Raw genomic sequence first — 21,454 nt, 5'->3', positions numbered from 1 at the left:
CCCTGTGCTCCCCTTCACACAGCACCAGGCCACGAGCAGGGCCTTGGGGTGCTGTGCATGCCAGCGGGGGGCACGGGGAGTCCCTGGGTGCTGCGATGCTGTTGTGGAGTTTCTGGGGGTTGACCTGAGGCTGACTGGTCCCGGCTCGTAGGAGGACATGGAGGAGTTTTTGCTTGCCAATGGCTACCAGCTTGGCAAGACCATTGGGGAGGGAACTTACTCCAAAGTGAAGGAGGCCTTATCCCTAAAGCATCAGAAGAAAGTGGCAATTAAAATAATTGATAAGAAGGAAGGCCCAGAAGGTAAGAGGTGGCCCCAAAGGGACTCCAGGCTGAGGCACCGCCCCTCCTTGAAGACTTCTCATTCCTGCCAGAAAATAAGCTTCCCAAACTTTCCACCTAAGCGCAGTTTGGCCAGATGCTGACCCCAAGCAGAGCAGCCGGGGGCCGTGACCCAAAGATTCTTTAGCTGGTTGCTCCTGCGACTGCAGGGAGGGCCAAGTGCAGGCAGAACCCAGCATCCCCTCTGGACGAGCATCCTGGGGGAAGGTTTGGTTCCCCACAAGGAATTAAGCACCCACGGTGTGCCCTTCCCTCCCTCTACCCATCCCCGTGGCCTCAGCCGGGAGAGGTGCAGGGCATCAGCAGCTTGAGGATGGCCCCGGCCCTGCTCTGTGAGTAAATTTGCCTCCTCTCCTGGCAGAATTTATTCAGAGATTCCTGCCCCGGGAGCTCCAGATCGTCGGGCGCTTGGACCACAAGAACATCATCCGGGTGTACGAGATGCTGGAGTCTGCAGATGGGAAGATCTACCTGGTGATGGAGCTGGCGGAGGACGGGGACATCTTCGACTGCGTGCTGCGCGAGGGTCCCCTGCCCGAGCACCGCGCCAAGGCGCTCTTTCACCAGCTGGTCGAGGCCATCCGCTACTGCCACGGCTGTGGGGTGGCTCACCGTGACCTCAAGTGCGAGAACGCCCTGCTGCAGGGCCACACGGTCAAGCTGACGGACTTCGGCTTCGCCAAGCTGCTCCCCAGGGGCCGCCAGGAGCTGAGCCGCACCTTCTGCGGCAGCATGGCCTACGCGGCGCCCGAGGTGCTGCAGGGGGTGCCCCACGACAGCTGCAAGGGCGACGTCTGGAGCTTGGGTGTCATCCTCTACGCCCTGCTGTGCGCCCGCCTGCCCTTCGACGACACCAACATCCCCCAGATGCTGTGCCAGCAGCAGAAAGGAGTCTCCCTGCCCAGGCACCTGGGGGTCTCCAGGGAGTGCCAGGACCTCCTGAAAAGGCTCCTGGAGCCAGATATGATCATGAGGCCCTCGGTGGAGGGGGTCAGCAGGCACCCCTGGCTGGCGAACCCCTGAGAAGTGCCTGCTCTGCCCTCCCCCAATGGGACAGATTGCTTCTAAAATGACGATAAATTTGGATGTCAGTGTTTACCATCTATGCAGCCTCCTGGGTGTCCTGCCAGGCCTCTGGCTAGCAGAGACAGGGCCTGGTTCATATCTGGATGCTTTTACCTGCTCCCTCAAAGCCCTCAGCCTTCAGGGGCAGGGAGCAGGGCAGGCACAGCAAGCTTCACACAAGCCCCACACAGTCTGGGGCAGTGTTTGCACGTGGGGGGACACAGGGATATGCAGTGGGGGGGGCCAGGGAGATATACAACACTTGGGATCATGTGGATAGGCAGCAGGGCACCCCGGTTGTGGGCACCCCAGCTGCCCAGACACCTCTGCTTGTCTTCGTTCCTCTCCCCTTCATGCCCCCAGCTAAGTGAACCTCCCTTGGGGTAGGTAGGAGAAAAGGGAAAAGAAATGTAAAGCAGTTGGCTCCCTGAAGGCAGCTCTCCCCACCCCGCCGGCAAAGGAAAGGAGGACACAGGTAGCAACTCTGTAGAATTCCTTTAATTGCTGTTAACTGCAAGTCTGTAAAAGGTTTGGAGAAAGTCATTGTTACAAAACTACCAGCTGTTAGAAGTGTTCCTGGTTTTTGCCCCAGCTAGAAAAGGCTCAGGGAGATGCGGAATAGTTCAGAACAGAGAATATTGCACAGACAACCCCATGGTTAATTTGACAAAAGAAAAACAAAACAAAATGACACAGGTGAGAGCACTGCACCCTGAAGCTCTGCTGCTGGGCCAGGGATGCCGCTGTGACTCATGCCTTCAGCCTGCTGCCCCAACCCCTTGGCAGAAACCTTCCATCACAAGGGCTTCTGCTACTTGAGCCCACCCCAGGGCGAAGCTGCAGCAGGTTTCAGAGGCTCTGCTGTGTACCAGCAGCTCATGCCCGGGACCCCACACACAGGTTGTGCAGCACAGACAAGAGCTCGTGTAAGGGCCTGAAGTCGGTGCTGCCACCAAGCCACCCAGGGGAGCAGCTGCATTTGAGAATCTCCCCAATGGTGCGGAGAAAAAAAAAAAACAATAATAAAATCAAGTCTTCCAAGTGTACCTAGGCTAATGCTATCCAGAAACAGAAGGAAAGCCCCAGCTCACATGGAGCAGCCCTGCAAAGGGCAGAAGGACAACAGTAGCACATATAAAACCACCACCCAAAAGGCCAAAAAACAGCAGCGTGGGCTCTGCCCCTTTAGGATAACTTCGTGTTAGCGACCCCCACTGAGGAGCACCTCGTGGCACCACGAGGGAGCTGCCTGCAGAGGCCGTGGGACCGAAGGAAGCGTTGCAAGCAGTCACAGGGGGTTGGGTGAGGGAAACCAGGTGAGCGCAGGGAGGTTTGTGACCCTGGTGCGGCTGGAAGGTGAGGAGGGCAGACACACCAAGAGGAGCCGTCTGTGCTCGGATGCTTCTGCCTCTCCCCGGGCTGGGAGGAGGCTGAGCCTTGGCACCACAGCGTGTTGAAGCCGTCAGTGGCCCACACCGGGGCTTCACAAGGGCACTGCAGTGCAAGGTTCCACTCCCAGGCTGCCCCAAATCACTGCCTGCCCAGAAGGGCTCAGTGAGAGCAAGCCACAAAAAACTCTGCTTGGAGAATTGAATGAGAAGTACCTAGACTGCAGAAGAGGAAGGCAGCACAGCTGGTCTAGCTGTGAAGGGGAAAGCATCGAGCCCTGGCTCTCAGAGATGTTGCTCTTGCCGCAGCAAAGAGGAGTTCCCATCAGAAAAAGCTTCCAAGACAAAAAGCCAGGCAGAAGCTCAGGGTTTGGCAGGGAGTTTGGCTCCTTCCAGAACAGCCCAGCGCTGGGCCAAAGCCACAAGCCAACCGCCTTTTTTGTGGCAACGAGTGAAAAAGCAAGTGGGGCTTCTCCTGCAGCATCTCCAGCCCCCGGCCATTCCCCACGTGGGGGCTTTCTCTGGGGACAGCCTGACCAGCAGCACAGAGCAGTGAGCGAGTGGGAGCAGCACCCAAGATCCTTTGAACTGCTGTACCATCGATTACACACACACACACACACACAAGCAAACACTCAGCCAACAGGCAATTCGGCAGCACCAAGCAATCCTGCCGGGTGCCCGAGTGCCTGCTCACCCCAGGGACCCCTCCCTGCATCGCATCTGCCTCCACCCGACACCTTTGGGGCAGTCAGTTTTGGCCTCGCCAGCCTCTAGGACCTACCGAGAAGATGAACTCCCTAGCAGCTACGTGTACGAGCAAATTCCTGCTTCCTTCTCCTCCTCCAGGTCTGAAGGGGTCATTTGAGATGCCCACAGGATTTAGCAGGAACGAAATTCCTCCAGCCAGGAACTGCGATCCCCAGCACAGTTACACACAAAGGAACAGCCGGTCCGTGATTTAATTCACATTCGATGGTGGAAATGAGCCTGTGACACACTGGAAGAAGGTGGTTTATTCCCAGTCTTCCCACTCTTCATCTTCAAGCTGCAAACAAGAAGAACATCTCTGTTGTTTCTGTAACTCAAGATGTCTATTGACAAATCCTCCTGCCCAGGGCACCCGAGCTGGTGCAAAGCCTGACGTATCCACTCACTCCCACACCCACACAGCAGAGATTTGCTTGCTGCGCTCCACCTGCGGAACCTGCACACTCAGCCCTCTTTAAGCACATCCATCCTTCTTTAAGCACGAAAACCCTTTCTCTGCTCTAGCTAATCCCCATGGCTCCCATGCTGAGCTCCCAAGCAAAGCCCGTGTCCTCAAAGAGGGAGTGACACCTTGAGAAGCCGCCTGCGAGCTGCTCGAGGCAGGCACCTGCCTGCTGTGGTGCTGTCCTTCAGGCCAGCAGCAGCCACATCCGCACATCCTGCAGCAGGGCAGACACCGAGGGCCTGGCCCTTTTGCTCTGCAGTCTCTCCCCGCCTGGCTTCAGGCCCAGGGGAAGCACCCAAGAAGGGCAAAGCGCTGCAGCATCACCCCAAGGAGCTGATGAAATGCTGATGCCTTCCTCAAGCAGCCTTCTCGCTCGGCTGAGCGAGCGCCTCCCCTGCACTCACCTCCCCAGAGGCTTCCACCTTGGACAGCACCAGCTGCACCTCCTCTTCAGTCATGTCCAGATCAAAGTCCTTCTCCCAGTCCTCGCTGATATCCGTGCTGGAGCCTGTAAGCACAAACACCACGCCAGAGCCATCAGAGCTGTGCGTGCTCTCCAGACACCCCGGCCAACGCAGGAGCTGCCCGAGCAGGCCCAAGAAGCACTCACAGGGCTCAGCTCCAACGCACCCTGCCCGAGGAGGGAGAACCTCCCCCGCTCCCAGCAGCTCCCTGCCAGGCGTGGGATGCACTGAGCTGCGTTTCTGTGCCAGCTGTTTCTGAGGGCTGCTCCCCCGGGCGCAGGACAAGTGGGAGAGGCAGGTGCTAGAACACGTTCTCCTCTGGGCTGGGAGAACTGGGACAGGTCACACCTCACTCACACACAAAGCGCAGCAGGTAAGGAGTGACAGTGACAGATATGGGGACTGCCACAGCCCCAACAGCAGGCACAACCTCCTGGGGCAGAGGGATGCTCCTCGGGGTGACAGGCAGAGGGAGGGAAACCCACCCCCTGCACAGATCACAGCCTTGGCACCGCTGGCCCCACACACGCACCTTTCTTGCCGTTGTTGGAGGGGGTGGACTTCCCACTGTCCGAGTTCAGCTCAAAGATCCGCAGATCTGTTGGTCCCTCCTCTTTCAGAGTCTCTGTCCTGCCCTGGGCTCTGCTCTCCACCTCTCTGAGCTCTGTAACAGCCGGCTGCTCGGAGGATGCTGCGGGCTCCCGGGCAGGTGCAGGAGGATGCCCAGGTTCTGGGGGCTTTGGCAGAGAGCTCGGCTCTTCCGAAGTGGCTTCCAGCAGCCTCTGGGAGAGGTCTCTGGCCCCGTCTGGCTGTGCTCCAGTCTGTAGCTGTGCGGCAGGCACAGAGGCAGGGTTTGCAATCTGAGTCACAAGGGAGACGCTCTCACTGCTCTCGGAGGGGCTCCCCTCTGCTGGGGCTGGCTCAGGAGGGAGGACAGCCCAGCCTTCCTCTGAGGGACCCTTGTGAGAAGCAGGGTGGCTTCCCTCCGGGGCTGCGGGGGCAGCTGCTTTCTCTGCTGCTTCTGGAAATTTCACGTTTGCACAAGGCAGGGGGGACATCCCCAGGAGCTCCTCTGTAGGAAGGCAGAAGAGAAGCAAGAGATGTTTCAGCGAGCACGGCAGCAGCTGGGCCAGGAGCTGGACGTGGGGGAGCGAGGAGCAGCCACCGCCCTCCCTAAATCAGAGTGCCGAGGTCCGCACGAGCCCACCCCCAGGCCCCCACCCCCTGACCCACCTTCATCCTCTTCCCAGCCTGGCTCCTCCCGGTGAATGCTCTGCTCTGCGCGCTGCTTCAGAGCCTCCCTCCGGGCTTCATCCTGCAGGGAGCTCAGCATCAGCAGCTGCTCACATCCCTGGTCCCTTCAGCCCCCAGGCACAGCGAGGACAAGGACCCAGGAATAACAGCCCAGAGCCCTGTCCTTCCAGGAAAAGGAACCTTCTGCCTCTTGGGCCTGCCTCACAGAGCTCCTTGCCTGGCGTGCCCACCCGCAGGGGGAACACCCACCCCGACCTACCTGCTCCAGGCGATGCAACTTGTAGAAGTAGCGCTGCCAGAACTCAGAGTGGGAAACAGCCACGGGAACCTGGGAGCAACGCAGGGATCACGGCGTGAGGGAGGGCTGTGGCTGCTGCCTCACCCCTCTCTCCCCCTGAACTTCACAGGCACCACTGCAACCCGTGTAAGGCAAGTGGTTTTACCACTTGCACCACTGCGCCAGTTTGCCATAAACCAGCTCCTCACCATTTTAGTGTAGAGAGCCCGTATGGAAGGGCTGGTTGCCAGCAGCTCCGCAATCTCCCCTTTCTTCTCCTCCAGGTGAAACTGGGAGAGCCAGGCCTCGAGGAGCTCAGCAGGGCCTGGAAAGGACAAGCACTGAGATAATTTTTGGCAAGAGCAAGGCACAAACAGTTTCAGGAAGTTTCCTTGGGAAAGATGCTCCGGAGCAGACCAGCTGGGATGAGCAAAGGGCAGGCAAGGGAAGGCAGGAGCACAGCAAGACGCAGCCCTGATGAGCAGGCCTCCTCCTCAAGGCCTCAAACCCCACACGACAGGCAGGAGGGGATTTGCAAGCAGGATGCAGTCGAAGCAGAGAAACCGGGGAGGGGAGGAGCAGCAGCTTCAAGCCACGAGCAGCCAAAGCCCCGAGGGGTGCCTGCATTCCCCCCACCCACTGCATGCTCCCCATCCCCAGAGGGAGCTGCTCCTCACTGCTGCAAGGGAAAACCCAAAGCCCCACACGAGGCTCAGCACGCAGAGGGACGGACACCAATCTCACAGCAACGGCTGCAAGGGCCATGCAGGGTGGGTCCTCTGCCAGCAGTACCAGCCGTAGGGGTGGTGGAACCCATGGCAGGCTCCCAGCCCAGCCTGGTCCCGATGGCAGCAGGGCTGGGCTGCTGGTGACAGGCTGTAGGTGATGGGGACACCCCATAGACCCCACAACAACCCCCCCAGGCTCTCGGCAGCACTGCCGAGCCCATACCATCGGGTTCGTTGCAGTAGGTGGCTGGATCTGACTGGAGGCTGTAGAGGCGAGCCTGGAGAGAGGAGAACACACGGGGAAGAGGAGTCAGTGGAGGGGCAGCAGCGGGGCCGGGAAGATGAGGCACGGCGCTGGGGAGAAGCTCTGAGATAGGGCACTCACCTTCGCGCTGTCGTAGGGTTCTGTGGTCCCCGAGGGGGTTGCCATCAGTGTTATGACATCGCAGTCGATGGTTTTGTCCGGCGAGGGAGCAAATGTGTCTGAGATGACGCCCAGGAAGTCAGAAATTCCCTTCCTCACCTTTTCAGTCGCACCTGAGGAACCTTCTGCCCTCTTGAAGGAGAGAAGCAGCATAGCGTAAGTAACAGGACGTAAAGCAACAGGACAAATCTGTCCGTTCTGGGTGTGTTCTTTTCAGGAAGGATTTTTCTCCCTTCAAAGTGTGCTAACAATGCAGCCACATGTCCAGGCTGTGCAAAGGGTGTGGTGCCACTGGTCCAACTGGTAGCCCTTCGTGAGAGGTTGGTTGGGAACAGAGCCGAGGCTTTGAGGGGAAAAGCAGCCAGGCTCAAGGCCTGGCACAGCAACAGCTCTGAGGGGCTAAAGAGGGCAGCTTGGGCAAAGGTTGATATGACACGATGGTGACACTGCCAGGAGCCAGAAACGCACTGGTCACCTTCCCACGCTCATTCCCAGAGGTTCCTCACACCACATGGAAATCCCACACAGGGCTCAGAATCGGATCTGCACAGGAACAATGTCTGAAACCCACAGCCCGTGTTCATATCTCGGGGTCTGTTTGAAGGATCGTGCCCTCGGTGCCAGCTGTGGCCGTGTCCCTCTCGCCCCGTCCTGCAGCGCCCAGCTCTCCCCCTCCTCTACTCACTGCCAGTTTGTCCTTGACCACGCTGGCCGTAGCGGCGATCGTGCAGGCCGTGTCATGCTGCACTACTTGGGTGAACTCAGCCAGGTCCCGCTTCATGAACTCCAGAGCTTCTGAGGACTGCAAGAAGAGGACAGACAGATCGGCTGCTGTGGCTCTCCAGCAGAGGCACAGTCGCTCTGACATTTACACAGCTGACAGCGCAGGAGCCTCCACCCTGAGGGCCCTCGGCACAACTCGTGCGATGGGCAGGGCTGCGGTGAGCAGAATAACAGCAGGACGCAGCCGTTCCCAAAACCCACAAGAGCATTTTTTATGTTAAAAACCAAAATCGAGGCGTTTTAGAAAGCCTTGTTTGGAGCGTTACGTAGTGTAATGGCCATGAGCAGCGCTGTCACGCAGGAAGTTACCCAGCACCGGGCAATGCTGCTCGGCTGCTCCTCCCCGGCTCCCGGCCCATCGATCCCACTCCCCCCGGTGTCCCCCCCCCCCGGTGCCCAGCCCCGTACCTTGTCCCTGACGGCCTGGAAGCTCTGCTGCAGCCAGCCCCGCCACCAGCCCGCCTCCTCCCTGCCGGGGAAGAACGGGAGTCAAGAAGGGGGGCCTGGGCCGGGCCCCGCCGCACGGCACCGGCACGGAACGGAGCCCAGCCCGGTGCCCGGAGCCCAGCCCAACACCGGATCCCAGCCCGGTGCCCGGTTCCCGAACCCCAGCCCGGTACCGACGCCCAGACCCCAACCCATCCTAGCCCGGTCCCGGTCCCCAGATCCTGAATCCCGGTCCCGGTCCCGGTCCCGGTCCCGGTCCCGGCCCCGCCGCTCACCCGTCCGCCATCTCGGCGGCGTGACGTCACCACTATTTACCGACCCCTCACCCCGCAGCCCCGGGGCGGGGCGGGGCTCCCGGTATCGTCACTTCCTGCTGCCGGGAGGGCGGCCGGCGGTACGGCGGCCGGGAGGGGAGGGGAGGGGGCGGGACCGGCACCGGCACCGGGAGCGGCACCGGGAGGAGCCGGGCGGGGCGGGGCGGGGCGGGGCGGGGGCTCTGGTGGGGAAGCCCTTGGGGAGGGGGGTTTGGGTGGGGGGGGGAGGACCGGGCGGGGTGCTCCCGGTGCCCCCCCGGTGCCCTCCGGTGACGGCGCCGTCCCCGTCCCCGTCCCGCCCGCAGCCATGGAGGTGCAGTCGTACTACGCCAAGCTGCTGGGGGAGCTGAACGAGCAGCGCAAGCGGGACTTCTTCTGCGACTGCAGCATCATCGTGGAGGGGCGCATCTTCAAGGCGCACAAGAACATCCTCTTCGCCAACAGCGGCTACTTCCGCGCGCTGCTCATCCACTACATCCAGGACAGCGGGCGGCACAGCACCGCGTCCCTCGACATCGTCACCTCCGAGGCCTTCTCCGTCATCCTGGATTTCCTCTACTCGGGGAAGCTGGATCTGTGCGGGGAGAACGTCATCGAGGTGATGTCCGCGGCCAGCTACCTGCAGATGACCGACGTGGTGAACTTCTGCAAGGCCTACATCAGGTCGTCCTTGGATATCTGCAGGAAGATAGAGAGGGAGGCCGCCTTCTACCAGGCCGACAGCGGGAGCGGGGGCTCCGCAAGGGAGGGCCCCTCGTACGGCTCCAAGAGCCAGGGCTCTGCCCCCGCCTCGTCCCTGCAGGAGAAGGAGAGGGTGGGGGGCTGTCAGCGAGACCCCCCCTGCGGGGAGTGCAGCGGCTGCCACCCCCTGGAGCTCGTGGTGAGGGACCCGGTGAGCAGCGACTCCCCGGAGGACGTGAATTCCTCGCTGCCCAAGGGGGTGGAACCCAAGGTGGAGTTCGACTCGGATGAGGTGGAGGTGGAGGTGGGCGAGCGGCTGCAGCAGTACCCAACCCCGCTGTCCCTGGAGCAGGTGGACGAGGGGCTGCACGGCGGGCAGGCGATGGACCTGGCCTGCAACAACTACCACATGAAGCAGTTCCTGGAGGCTCTGCTGCGCAACAGCTCGGCTCAGAGGAAGGACGACGTGGTTCATCACTTCGTCCGGGGCTTTGAGGGTAGGCCAGAGGATGCGGGGGTAGCCATGAGCTCCATGATGGACATTCACAGCGACTGGTATGGTGAGGACGCAGGTGAGAGGACTCGAGGGCGTAGGCAGGGTGCTTGGTGAGGAAACCACCTAGTTGTGCGACCTCCTTTGTTACTTTCTTGTTGAGGAGTGTGTTGCTGAATATTATGCCGTAGCGAAATAAACGATTGTTGTGGACTTCCAAAGAAAGCTGTACTCCTTTATTCAGTGCAGCACCTGGGAGGTAAGTATTTCTGTAGGGTTCACAGTCTGAAACTGATCCTGGAGCGTGGTGCTGGTGACGCTGCTTTAATAAACAGTCTCATCTGGGATCCTGTTGAATGGCAGGTGAATTTGAAACACTGAAATTATGAGAGGAAGTTTCTTTTTTTAAAAGTGCAATTGGCAAGTTAAGTTGGGCTGCTCCGAGAGGGACGTACAGACCAGAATTAGCTTATTCCACTGGAGCTCCTACCAGCTAATCGGCTGCAGGATCAGTCTGCTTGCCGTTCCTTTGACCTTCAGAAAGGCAGAACTCAGTGTTGTTAAATGCTGTGATGCCTAGAATGTCCTTAAGAGCGTGGAAAGCTTTAAACTCTGTGGTACTGCATAAAGACGAGACTTAACTTTTGCTTCCAGAGGCAGACTCGTTTTTCATCTGCTGGTCACCAGAAGTGCTGCTGCTTTCACAAGCCCTGTGCCTGCTGCAGTGTCTCCCAGCAGCAGTGTCAGGGGCATGGAGCAGAAGGTGGTCGTGTCCACGTGCATTTCTCCTGCAATGGGCACAAAGGCATTTTTATCTGCTTACAGTCATGTTGGTGCTCAGCTTACCTCGTCCAAACTGCCTTACGAAGAAGGGAGGTGACCGATACACACTGCAAGTGATGTCACTTGAGGACATGACAAATGGGATAACGGTGTGGGCAGCAGAAAGGGAATCTTCCACCAAGTATTCTTCTCTAGATAGCAAGCTTACATTTGTGTTATTTCCTGTTCAAATATGCAAGCGTGATCTTAAAGCGAATAAAAACAATACCTTCTCTCACTGTTCTTAGAGAACAAATCTAGTAAAATCAATAATCTGCTCCTACAGTCATCAAAAGACTAAAGTTACCAGAAGAGAGCACCATCACCAGCTCATGTCTGATTTCTGACATGTAGTGAGGCGAGAGCATCTAATACCCAAACTTTGCTTACTTTTTCCCCTCTTAAGGTCTTTGGATTGTTAATGTTTCATTAAAAATTAAACCAGGATTTGATAGAGAACATCAGGTGTTAGTGGCAACATATTACAAATGTTAATGCTAGGTGTGCTTTAAATAGGGGGAAAAAAACATCTTGCATTCAGCTATGTTTCTCTGCTTAAACCGAGCATCATAAGCAGTTGGTAGGATGGAGATGCCTCTTCTCAGCTTTTAGTGCTCCTGCTGCCTTCAGCATTTTCACAAGACACCAGGGCTGACAAAAAGAAAAGATAAAAGAATGGTGTGCTCATGAATTCAAGCTGACAGATGAGAAATGCCACTTCCTTCTGAGTGTCTGTATGTGCTCCAGTCATCCTGGTCCCCCTCAGCCGATGGAGGGTCGACGCCACCCCTAGAGTCTGGAAGCAAGGCAGGTCCAGCTGCTTTTCTTCCTGTAATTGGAGGTCTTGATGCCCAGGAGGGACCAGCAGTACCTCACAGAGGTACAAAGCTGGGCAAGATTAATTTCACTTGATGGCTACATGTCGATATTAAACACACTTTTTTTTTTTTTGAGATTGAGTTAAGCAAACCTCAGTAAGAGGAATGTTCTACAGTCTTACCTAAACAGGTGTAATTATTAAAGAGTTCAAGGCTGAATATGCAAAGACTTTTTTGAATCAGTACCTGAAACGTTAGAGAAACCTAATCCTTTAAGGTAACATCTAAGCCTCTGTGCTGCAAGGGCAGCTCATAGCTGGGCTGACACTGAAAATTTTGGCAATACCCATGTTTACGTAAAACAGGATCTTCAAATTTAATTCTCCATTTTTGCATCTGACTTGATAAATTGTATATTTGTGTGCACGTGGTCTGATTTTAGTAAAATTTTGTCAGCAAGAACATTGGAATCCTTCATCCGGTTGTTTCTGATAGGCTAACGTGAATGGCAGTAGGAACAAACATATTTTCAGATGGGTCCCCTGTACCTAAATTTGTGCATTGTAAAAGTGTATGGGAAACAGTGCACTGCTACCTGTAATTCGTGGTAAGATTTTAGTTTTGAATGCTGTTTAATGATAAGGGTATATATATATACCTTTATATATATATTATACCCTTTATATATATATATATAAAGACTTTCTATGGCTGAGACAGTGCAGTGCACTAAAATCAACTCACTTAGCCATGTAAATATAAGCAAGCTGATTTTCAATGGACATGATCATCTCCAGCTGCATTAACGGGTTTTGAGATTGTGCAACCTACAGAAATTCCAGGTAAGCCAAATGCAAAAAGAGTGGAAAATGCAATTAATTTGACTCAGATTTGCAGCAAGGACAAGAAGCCGACATACCTGACGTTGCTGAGCTGCCTAATCTAATGCACTGTGTTCTTTTTCAAAAGGAGACGTGTTAGTTGTGCCCATCAAGCTTCACAAATGTCCATTCTGTCCCTACACGGCCAAGCAGAAAGGAATACTGAAGCGGCACATTCGCTCTCACACAGGTGAGAGACCCTACCCCTGTGAGACCTGTGGGAAGCGTTTCACCCGGCAGGAACACCTTCGGAGTCACGCTTTAAGTGTAAGTTTGAAAGGTGATCATGAAATTTTAAAAGCAGACTGTTTTATTGTTTCCCGATTGTATTTCCCAAAATATCTTGCACACAGTGATTGCTGCCAACTCAGATAAACTTTGCTAATAATAAGTTTAAGCAATTGATGTTTGGTTCAGCAGTAGTTATGTAGTCCCAAATCTTTGTCTCTGGCAGTGTGGTGGGGTCACCTGCCCCTTAGCTTAGATGTTCTACGTGTGCCAACCAGCACCCTAAAAACAGCTAAAGCTAAGAAGCCAGATTGCCTTTTTATCACAGTATTTTATTTTTAACCTCAGGTGCATCGATCGAACAAGCCAATTATCTGCAAAGGTTGCAGGAGAACATTCACGAGTAGCCTGTCTCAAGGATTGCGACGCTTTGGCTTGTGTGACAGCTGCACTTGTGTGACCACTACGCACGATGACTCGATGCCCATTAACCTCAGCCTGATGGAACCTTCCTCAGAGGGCCAGGAGAAGGGTGACACGGATAATGACTGGCCCATATATGTGGAGTCTGGGGAGGAAAACGATCCAGCTGATGATGATGATGCTGATGGTGATGACAAGCAGGAGATCCACAGGAGTTTATCAGATCGAGAAACACTTATGTAGCAGTGGGAGGAGAGGGGGAGGACTGAAGGTCTCTCTCTGCCAGTGGCTGCTTTGCAACAGAAAACTGTGTTAGTGAGGCTGAGCTGTTTCTTTTTTCTTTTTTTTTAATTATTATTATTCAATTTTTTAATTGAAGAATGGGGAGAAATAGAGTTTTTAATACTTTTAAGTTTTCAGTGCTGTGCACCAGAATTCTGTGAAGAATCTGTTTGAGCTTCACGGAGGTTTTACTTGAGCAATCTCCAGTTGTGTCTCTGCTTCCTAGTTTTGAGGAAGAGGCAACATTTTGTAGGCAGAACATCTGTTGTTTTGATAACAGGTTTCTTCAAATAATATTGGCGTGGTCCTTAATCCCTGATCTGGAAGGGGCACCGTCTTCTCTCTGAAGATTAGATTTGAAGAAATGTAGTTTTCATCCATTACCATGGACTTTTCTAAACTAGGTTGTGATCCTTCTGTATTAGGATGGTATTATCTAAGCTGTAAACCTTAAGTGTTTTTGTAGACTTGCGTTGACCTGGAAACCAGGGCAAACAAACCAGAATAACAAAAATATGCTGCTGCTGAAAGTGTAGAAAGTAAGAATAAATATATTTCACACATCCTTAATTGCAGGTATTTAGAGAACAAGTTTCTCTTTCTGAATTGTTTTTTGCTACATCTTCCTCTTTCAAGAGCTTGGACTACAGATTTTCGGATGTATCTTCAATGTCATTTAGACATTAGTAGTCTGTGCTTAAGAAACATTAAGCACATGTTATGGTGTCTAGTGTCCTGGTCTCTCAGTTTAGACTAAGTGAATGGTCCAATTCTAACTTTTTACAGTAGAAGTGAAAAGCTATCAGTCAGGTTACTTGGGAATTGTAGTAGATTAAATAATCACTTGTGAATGTGAGTCCTCAGCTGATGTATCTGAGGAGTAGTTAAATATGTATACATGAGCTATGCATATGAAACAGCCCTGTATACCCTTTTTGAAGCAATTGAGTGGGAAATCTCAGAATTTTTTACTAGCCTCTTTGTATGCAATTCCTTTTTCTTTTCATCTATTTTCCTTTAGTCTTCAGCAGTCTTTCTCATGGTTGATATTGCTGTGCGAATTTATACAAGTATTGTGGTTTTGTTTGTTTTTGTTTTTTAAACTCCGGTGTAGACCTCCTGTATCACTGCTGGGGTAGATAAAGGTTGGCTTTCAAAGGAGGTGAGATTTTTACCTTTCCAGATAAAACTGAGTTGATGTAAGCTATCCAAAATCAATCTGGGAAACTTCAGAAGAAAACACCACCAAACAGAAGGCTTGTTTGGTTATGGGTAACTTACTGCTCCTTAAAGAGGAGATGGAACTGCAAGATACTGTGAAGTAAGACTTTTAATGTTTCTTTACTGTGTTGTTTGTGTTTAATGAAAATGCAAATCATACTTGAGTCTTTCTAGCTGAGTAAGTGTAGATCTGGGATTTGGCTACAGAGACTGTAGCCAGATGCAGCTGACAAAGTAGGAGCAGTTCCTCCCACTTTACACTAAAAACCTCGAGGAACACTGTTGCTACATTTATTTTCTGTAACTCAAACTGATTAAGCTTGCAGTATTTCCTATTCCATATCATCAGTAAATTTGTGTTTGTAATATCTGAACACAGCTCACAGCGACAGGCAGAAAAATCTCACTGGGACAAGACAGAAAATCCAGGGCTCTGTAGTCCCTACTTTAGTCATGTAATTTAGGACCATCAGAGACAACTTGTGTAGGTGCCAGATATGGATCTGAGCTCCTCTGAAAATCCAGCTGTAGTTTTGGGTCCTACACACTTCTGAAAAACTGAACAAGCTGTGGCCTTGTAAATTGTGCTAGCACATTTGAAAATGCCACCTCTGGCCTGCTGGCACTAATTTTTTGGACTGCTACTCTATTTTTTGTTGTGTCCAGACAGCTTCAGAGAGTGTTTTTTTTCTGAATCCGATTACCTGATGTCGGGAGGACTCGTGTGTGAGAACACTGAAAAAGTTGCAATATCTGCATGTGTTAGGAGACTAGCTCACTAATGAGAGTGGGGTGAGAATGTAAATAGGGATCCACAATGATATTTAGTGACCAGGCATCCCGATCTAGCGTGAAGATGCCAAATTACTGTAAATATTGGTAGAGGCCACTAGACATGGAGTATCAGCTGAGCATGTTTGGGCTAATGCACTGCAATTAAACTGTCAGAAGATTTAGCTTACCACATGGCTGAGTTGTGCTGAGGTGCAGGCTAGCTGACTCTGAAGCTGTGAAGACATTCAGAGCAGGGGAAATTAACCTCGCGAAAGTCTGTACTGAGAGCTGCAGGAATGACTGCGGAGATCTCAGCAACTTTACTTCAACCTGCTTCCTTTGGTCTTAGAGATTATTCTTGTGTGTCTTGTGCATAGAGGACGGAGCTGTGTTAAGGTCCGTGTAACACTGGGGAGGGTGGGGGGTGTGCCATTCGCAGTCCAGATGGAAGGTGACCACCAAAATCGATGTTTCCTGTTGATCCATCATATTGTGCTACTTTGTTTTCAGTGCGGTCCTTCAGCTTTTGTATTTGGTAGAAGAGGATGTAGTTTATCCACATTCTTGTGACCAGATGTTCATGTAAATGTTTGCTGTGCTTTTCCTCCTAGTTTTTGATGTTTTTCCTGAAATCTTCCATTGTAAATCCAGCCTCTACAAGCTTTGAGAAAATGATGTAGCTGTTATAAGATATTCACATGGTGCTTAATGAAGAATCGAAAATAATGTTTTTAAGAAACTTATTTCTAATATAATCTCTTTCTCAAAGTTTTTTAAAGGCCACGCAGGCTCCATATTTTGAAGTCTTAGCTCTATGTAATTGACTTTGTCTAGGAGTATATGTTCTAGTATACTTTTGCACATAATTGCACTGTATTTCTCTAAAGGAATACATGCTGCACTGGTATTCATAGTGCATTTAACCTCTTGGTGCAAGACCTTGTAAATCTTCCAAATGTGCTCATTTAATTTACTGATGTTTTGTAAGGCAGTTTCATAACTGGAGTCCTTTAGTCTAGTTTAAGTGATGAATTCTTATAAACCCAACCTTACTTGTAGAAGTGACTTAACTATATTTGTGGATTTTAGAGCATTCCAGAGTTTTTTGACTGTTTAAAAAATAAAACTCTCTGAGAGGGTTGTTTTGATTTTAATTTTTTTCAACCATTCAAAAGTTGACTTGGTAAACCTGAGTGTGTCTAGATTAAGGCTCACATTTCAACTTTTGGGAGATAAAAATGAATTCATCCATTTCTGCTAACATACACTGTGCAAGCAAAAAAGAGATTCTTGGTAGGAAAGGATTAAAAGGATGCTGTCCACTCAAAACCCAGCCAACTGGGATTTATTAGAAGATCTTTTATATTATTAATATTGATTTTGTTTTCTTACCAGTTCTCATAGTTTTATAGCCATCGTGATTTTTTAAAAACCTTTTTAAAGCTTTTCTTTTTTATGTTGGGCAAGAAAAATCCATGCAGCTGGGAAGCAGTCACAGATGCTAGCTAGAAAATAATCTTGGCAAATGCCTACAATAAAACGAATGGGGAATTTTTATTTTATTTTTTTCCTAGATCACCATGCAAGAATATTGGATATTTCACATATGGACTTTTTAAAACCTGCTTGTACAGACTCTATTTAAAATCTGTATTTATCTGTTGATTTAGAGTATCTTGAATCAATGAAAAATGTAATAACCTCCACTTTCTTTTCACTGTTTTAATTCAAACAATGAAATTTGATCACTTTTATTTTATTGGGATCTTTTTCTGTTGTAGTTGAAGGAGTTTTTAATACAAGACAGACATCTTTTGTTGGTTGATAATAGCTATTGGTAGCTAAAACAGCTATTTCTAGTTCACAAAAAGTTTGGAATACCTCAATTTTTTGGAGACTGGGAGGATTCTTCTCTCCTCTTGTGCGAAACTGTAAGCTAGAGTACGCACTAAACTAAACAATAGTTTAGTTTGATGAGAAAGACAAATGCTAGGGAGTGAAAAGTGAAAGAAGGGACCGGCCTCTGGTGCTCTGGTTCCACAGGTATTTGGGATCAAAAGTCTATTTAGGTCTTCACAGTGTGTTACAAAAGACAGCTTTGCAGTGTTCACAGACAATTCAGAGTAAGGTGCAAACCCAGAAGACCCTTCCAGATTTAATAAGTGGACGTTTTTTGCACATCAGTAACAGAGAAGTTCCAATGACATTTATCACAAGCTGCCAGGTCTGCCAGCGTACCTGTCCTGCTGTTGAGCTCTCTGCCAGTGTATGTATCAGGGTGGGAGAGAGAAAAAGAAATTAAACCAAAGTTGAGAATTAATGTACCCCCCCACCATATAGAAAATTTACCCTTTTTAAGGGGTGGGGATCAAATCTTTAAGTGCTTTTTGTAACTTTTTTTCTACAGTGGTGCATTACTGAATTTGTCCTTACTGTATGTTAAATATATGTACTATATATGTTTATATTGTTGTATGTAGTCTGGTTCTTTTATAGTTAAAGAACATAGAGTATTAAATATTAATCTTGTAGTAAGTGTATTTTTTCCCATTTTCCATGAAAAGGGAGGACACTAGTTTAAAAAATCTCACAAGATTACTATCGAGTCTTCTAACGGGAAATGTAATTTAGTGTAGATTTGGTAGGGTTTCTTTAGAGAGGAGGGGAGGAGCGTGGGATTCAGCAGGGCCATGCAAACACTACACAGAAACCATTTCTACACTCCCAGGATTTGCAGTTACTATTTTAAGGGACGGATGCAGTGAAAGGTAACAGGTACCCAGGCTATCCTAAGTGAGGGATTTCAAATGCTCCTTAGTGCAAATCTGTCAGCTCCCCCCCTCCCCACCGCTAGGGCACCACGGGCTCCGGGGGACAGAGGGACGACGTTCAGAGCTGTGTAGGTTTCTTCCCTTGCTCAGCACTAAAGCTTTGATGTGCCGGGGCAGGAGGAATCCAAGGGACAAGAAAGAGGGAGGACACACTCATCCCTGCCTTTGTTTGCCTGGCCCCGAGGGCCCGGTTTGGTGAAAGGATTCTTTCAGCTGTAAATGTGTCTTTTCTGGGCAAAGGTGGGTGTGGGAGAAGGAAAGCAGCCTTGAGGGTAGGGCAATCAAGCGAGCTGAGAGGCTGCCAGTGAACTTGCTAATGAGTCGGGGAGAATTAATTGTTCAGATCAAGGTCTAAGTCATCAACATAGATGAGCTGTACGGGAATACGCTCACAACACGGGAAGCTGGGTTGAAGGTAAGAATACACCCAACAAGTATTTCTCAGTTATTGGTACAGAAGTTGGGTTTCCAGCATAGATGAAGCCACTGACCCCAGGCTGAGATGCTGGCGGAGCTGCAGCCTCTGTTAGCACCACAGTCGAATTTGGGGCTTTTCCCAAGCTGAGAACTTTGGTTAGAGGACAGCCTGCTCAGGCAATATTAGGCCTACTGCAGATGGGCGATTCCTCCCCATGCTAAACAAATTAGGAAAAGTAATATGACTTCCTTGACATTTTGAGAAATGAAGTGACCTCCTAGCGACCTGGAGGCTGACCAAGCCTTTGTGTTTGTAGTGGAAGACAACAAGGAAGCAGCTAGGGATCTTCATGAAGAAAGCTGAACTACAGAAACCACAGAAACTGAACACAGAAATCACTCCTGGCTTAGTCACGTGGAGAGCTGGTGATAGTCAAGTGATACTGAGGCAAGTGAACTAAGGTGAAATACACGAATTAGCTAGCAGCATATTAAATGAAAATTGTAATCTCCTCCTTAATTGATTTCTGGAGTCTTGGCTATGGTTCCCCTATCTCCAGACTGTGTCTGCGTAATTTAGAAGCTCCTTCATTAAGGCTGGGACAGACGTGGCCTTATCTGTTATCTGTATACTTTGTATTTCGCAAGGTGTTACAGCCTGGAACACTGGAAAGTTTCCTGAGATGGAATGATGAATAACTCAGCTATGAACTAAAAATACTATATTTTTACATCACACAAATTTCTCAAAAGCTTTTGAATAGGCAGATGTTCTCAGAAATGTAGTTTGACGCTGCAGAAAGAGCCTCCTGCCAGCACTGGGATAAGTCCAGCGGAGTTATCAAAGCCCAGGTGCTGGGTCCCCAGGGTGTGGTGACACCCGGCCTGCAACAGGAAGCGTAACAGCACACGAGATAGTGCCCATAAAAACAAGCAGCAGCAAGCGCCAAGTGGGACTTTGACTGGAACTGCAGCTGGATTGCAAAACTTGGGATCTGCCTCGGTCAGGGACACCTCTACCATCATCTGCCTCCTCCGAGGGCTGAGCAAGTAAGCTGTTCTTGCTGCTAGAAACTGTAGATAGTAATAAGCCATGCTGATTGCTATTTTTTTAGTGTGATAATAAAGCTCTAATTATACCCACAGTCCTGTGGCTGGTCCTTATTCTACCAAGGACCCCTAAAAGAACCTGCTCGTTGGGTGATACACTGTTTTTAAAGCAACTATTTTTGCAAGAGCATGGATTAAAATTCCTGCTGTTCACATCTTCTCATTTAATGCATTTTACATGCAGGAAAAAAAAAAAAAAAGAGAAAGAAAGCGAGCAACTAATTATTTCCCCAAGTATGGTACATTTCTGATTGCATAAAAAATATCCAGCTATTTCTTGCATGGCAGAAAGACAAAATAAATTGTGTATACTTTAGCCCAAGGTTATATGTAATCTTACTTGTATTTTAAAATAAAAACCTGAGTAAATTCATATTACTTTACTCACACACTTGAGAAAATCCATTACCATTCCATCCAATCCAATCCAACAAGTTAATCTTGTGAATCAGTGTATGTCCCCCTTAACTATGGTATGTCAGTTGTTCTGGTCTACACTCTTGAATTTTCTTTGGCAAGAAATATCACAATATACCTAAAGTCAGAAAACACACCATAACTGAAATATGTGATTTCCCTGAAATATTTGTGTTACAGAAAAAATCTTTTAACTGCTGCAACTGTTAACTATACTTTCACACTTGGTTACCAAAACCCAAATAAAACAATGCACAGTCTATGTTAATAAATTTTGTATCAGCTCCAACAACGCTGCTTTTTAAGTCATTTCTAAGTTATTTTCTAAAATGCAGACTATCCGTCTTGTACCTGAAGCACTCCTCCTCCTGCTGCCATGAGCAGCACCTCCTCTGCATAGTTGCTGAGTTTATTTCCATTGGATAAACTCTCTGAGCAATATCTCAACTTCAAGTGGAACTTGGTTAAATACAGCATCTCTAAAATTTAGAAGTGCAAAGCGCTAGATTAAACAACTGCCCTTCTAAAATCAGTGTATTGTTTGTGATGTGTTATTGTGCAAAACAGGATGAAATTAGTCCCTCTGTGTGACGAAACCAACAGTCTGTTCCCTGGCTGTTCTTAACTGCCTCAAGCAGCCTCCTTGGTGAGGTTTCTGAAGTATTCTGAGTAAAGCACTTGCAACACCTTTAAAAATTCTAATTAATCTACTCTAGATATCACTGCATTTTTTCTACCTTTAAAATTCTATTACCTCTTTCTAGCAGATGGAGAACCCTTGAGCTCCCACTGATATTGATACGAACTGCCAAGCTCAGCACTCTCTGGTACACAAGTGAAAGTACCTAGTAAATGAAAAGTCAGCTAAGTCAAACAGAACGAATACCTACAAAGTGTTCTTTTCAGAAGGAAGTTTTCAGCAGATGAAGAACTGAAAAAATACATAGGATGTTACATATAAGGTGGTGCTACTTAGCTGAACTGATAGGCAAGTACATTATTAGTAGCCAGGAGCAAGCTTCCAGTGGCTTTAGGAAGTCAGGGCTAGCAGAGGGATAATTAACACAAGGGCAACTGCGTGAGCTCCTCTGACCCATTGTCTTGTTCACAAGAGCAGATGAAAGCAGTTACTCCATGGAAGAATAAGAGAAGCAAACAGCAACACTTCTACCTCAATCTTCTCCAGCCTCCTCCAGATTATGACTTGGCGGCTTCCAAAGGCACGGGCAGTTCTGCATGGAACTCTCAGGTCTCTCTGTGACCACGTCTGGTACACCCCTGCACCACTCACCAACACTTCGCATCCACAACAGCCTAGGGCAAGAAGTTCCAGTGCCTAATTGCACGTTATGTGA

General features: G+C 50.0%; 3 protein-coding genes and 1 long non-coding RNA gene across 5 annotated transcripts in view; 2 read left to right on the top strand and 2 right to left on the bottom strand.

Annotated features, from left to right (window-relative positions):
• The first annotated feature begins 12 nt into the window (after positions 1-12).
• TSSK3 (testis specific serine kinase 3) lies at positions 13-2,434 on the top strand. Its single transcript, XM_038167445.2, has 2 exons — positions 13-302; positions 703-2,434. Exons 1-2 carry the CDS (start codon positions 158-160, stop codon positions 1,362-1,364), a joined length of 807 nt encoding a protein of 268 aa, XP_038023373.1. The 5' UTR covers positions 13-157; the 3' UTR covers positions 1,365-2,434.
• Positions 1,887-9,167, bottom strand: BSDC1 (BSD domain containing 1). 2 transcript variants are annotated; one of them, XM_072027504.1, is made up of 11 exons: positions 9,027-9,167; positions 8,349-8,409; positions 7,843-7,959; positions 7,119-7,289; positions 6,957-7,011; positions 6,215-6,330; positions 5,988-6,056; positions 5,708-5,789; positions 5,007-5,546; positions 4,415-4,518; positions 1,887-3,842 (listed from the first exon to the last, which is right to left on the bottom strand). In XM_072027504.1, exons 3-11 carry the CDS (start codon positions 7,936-7,938, stop codon positions 3,810-3,812), a joined length of 1,266 nt encoding a protein of 421 aa, XP_071883605.1. In that variant the 5' UTR covers positions 7,939-7,959; positions 8,349-8,409; positions 9,027-9,167; the 3' UTR covers positions 1,887-3,809. The 2 variants fall into 2 exon arrangements, with proteins under 2 accessions (XP_071883605.1, XP_038023333.1); XM_038167405.2 differs by lacking the exon at positions 9,027-9,167 and adding an exon at positions 8,663-8,762.
• Positions 8,717-17,848, top strand: ZBTB8B (zinc finger and BTB domain containing 8B). The gene is made up of 4 exons (XM_038167404.2): positions 8,717-8,781; positions 9,007-9,954; positions 12,485-12,663; positions 12,973-17,848. The coding sequence occupies exons 2-4, from the start codon at positions 9,009-9,011 to the stop codon at positions 13,288-13,290; spliced, it is 1,443 nt and encodes a 480-aa protein (XP_038023332.2). The 5' UTR covers positions 8,717-8,781; positions 9,007-9,008; the 3' UTR covers positions 13,291-17,848.
• Positions 15,850-21,454, bottom strand: part of LOC139999399 (uncharacterized) — a 22,713-nt gene continuing 17,108 nt past the window's right edge. Inside the window, exons 3-5 of the long non-coding RNA XR_011804841.1 lie at positions 20,854-20,944; positions 20,071-20,217; positions 15,850-15,985 (exon numbers count right to left, since the gene is read on the bottom strand). This is a non-coding gene — a long non-coding RNA (uncharacterized lncRNA). The remainder of the gene's footprint in view (positions 15,986-20,070; positions 20,218-20,853; positions 20,945-21,454) is intronic.

The sequence above is a fragment of the Anas platyrhynchos genome, chromosome 24 (genome assembly GCF_047663525.1).
Source record: "Anas platyrhynchos isolate ZD024472 breed Pekin duck chromosome 24, IASCAAS_PekinDuck_T2T, whole genome shotgun sequence".
In the NCBI taxonomy this organism is placed as follows: Eukaryota; Metazoa; Chordata; class Aves; order Anseriformes; family Anatidae; genus Anas; species Anas platyrhynchos.
The sequence above is the reverse complement of the archived record's forward strand: the minus strand, read 5'-3'. Positions and strand labels throughout refer to the sequence as shown.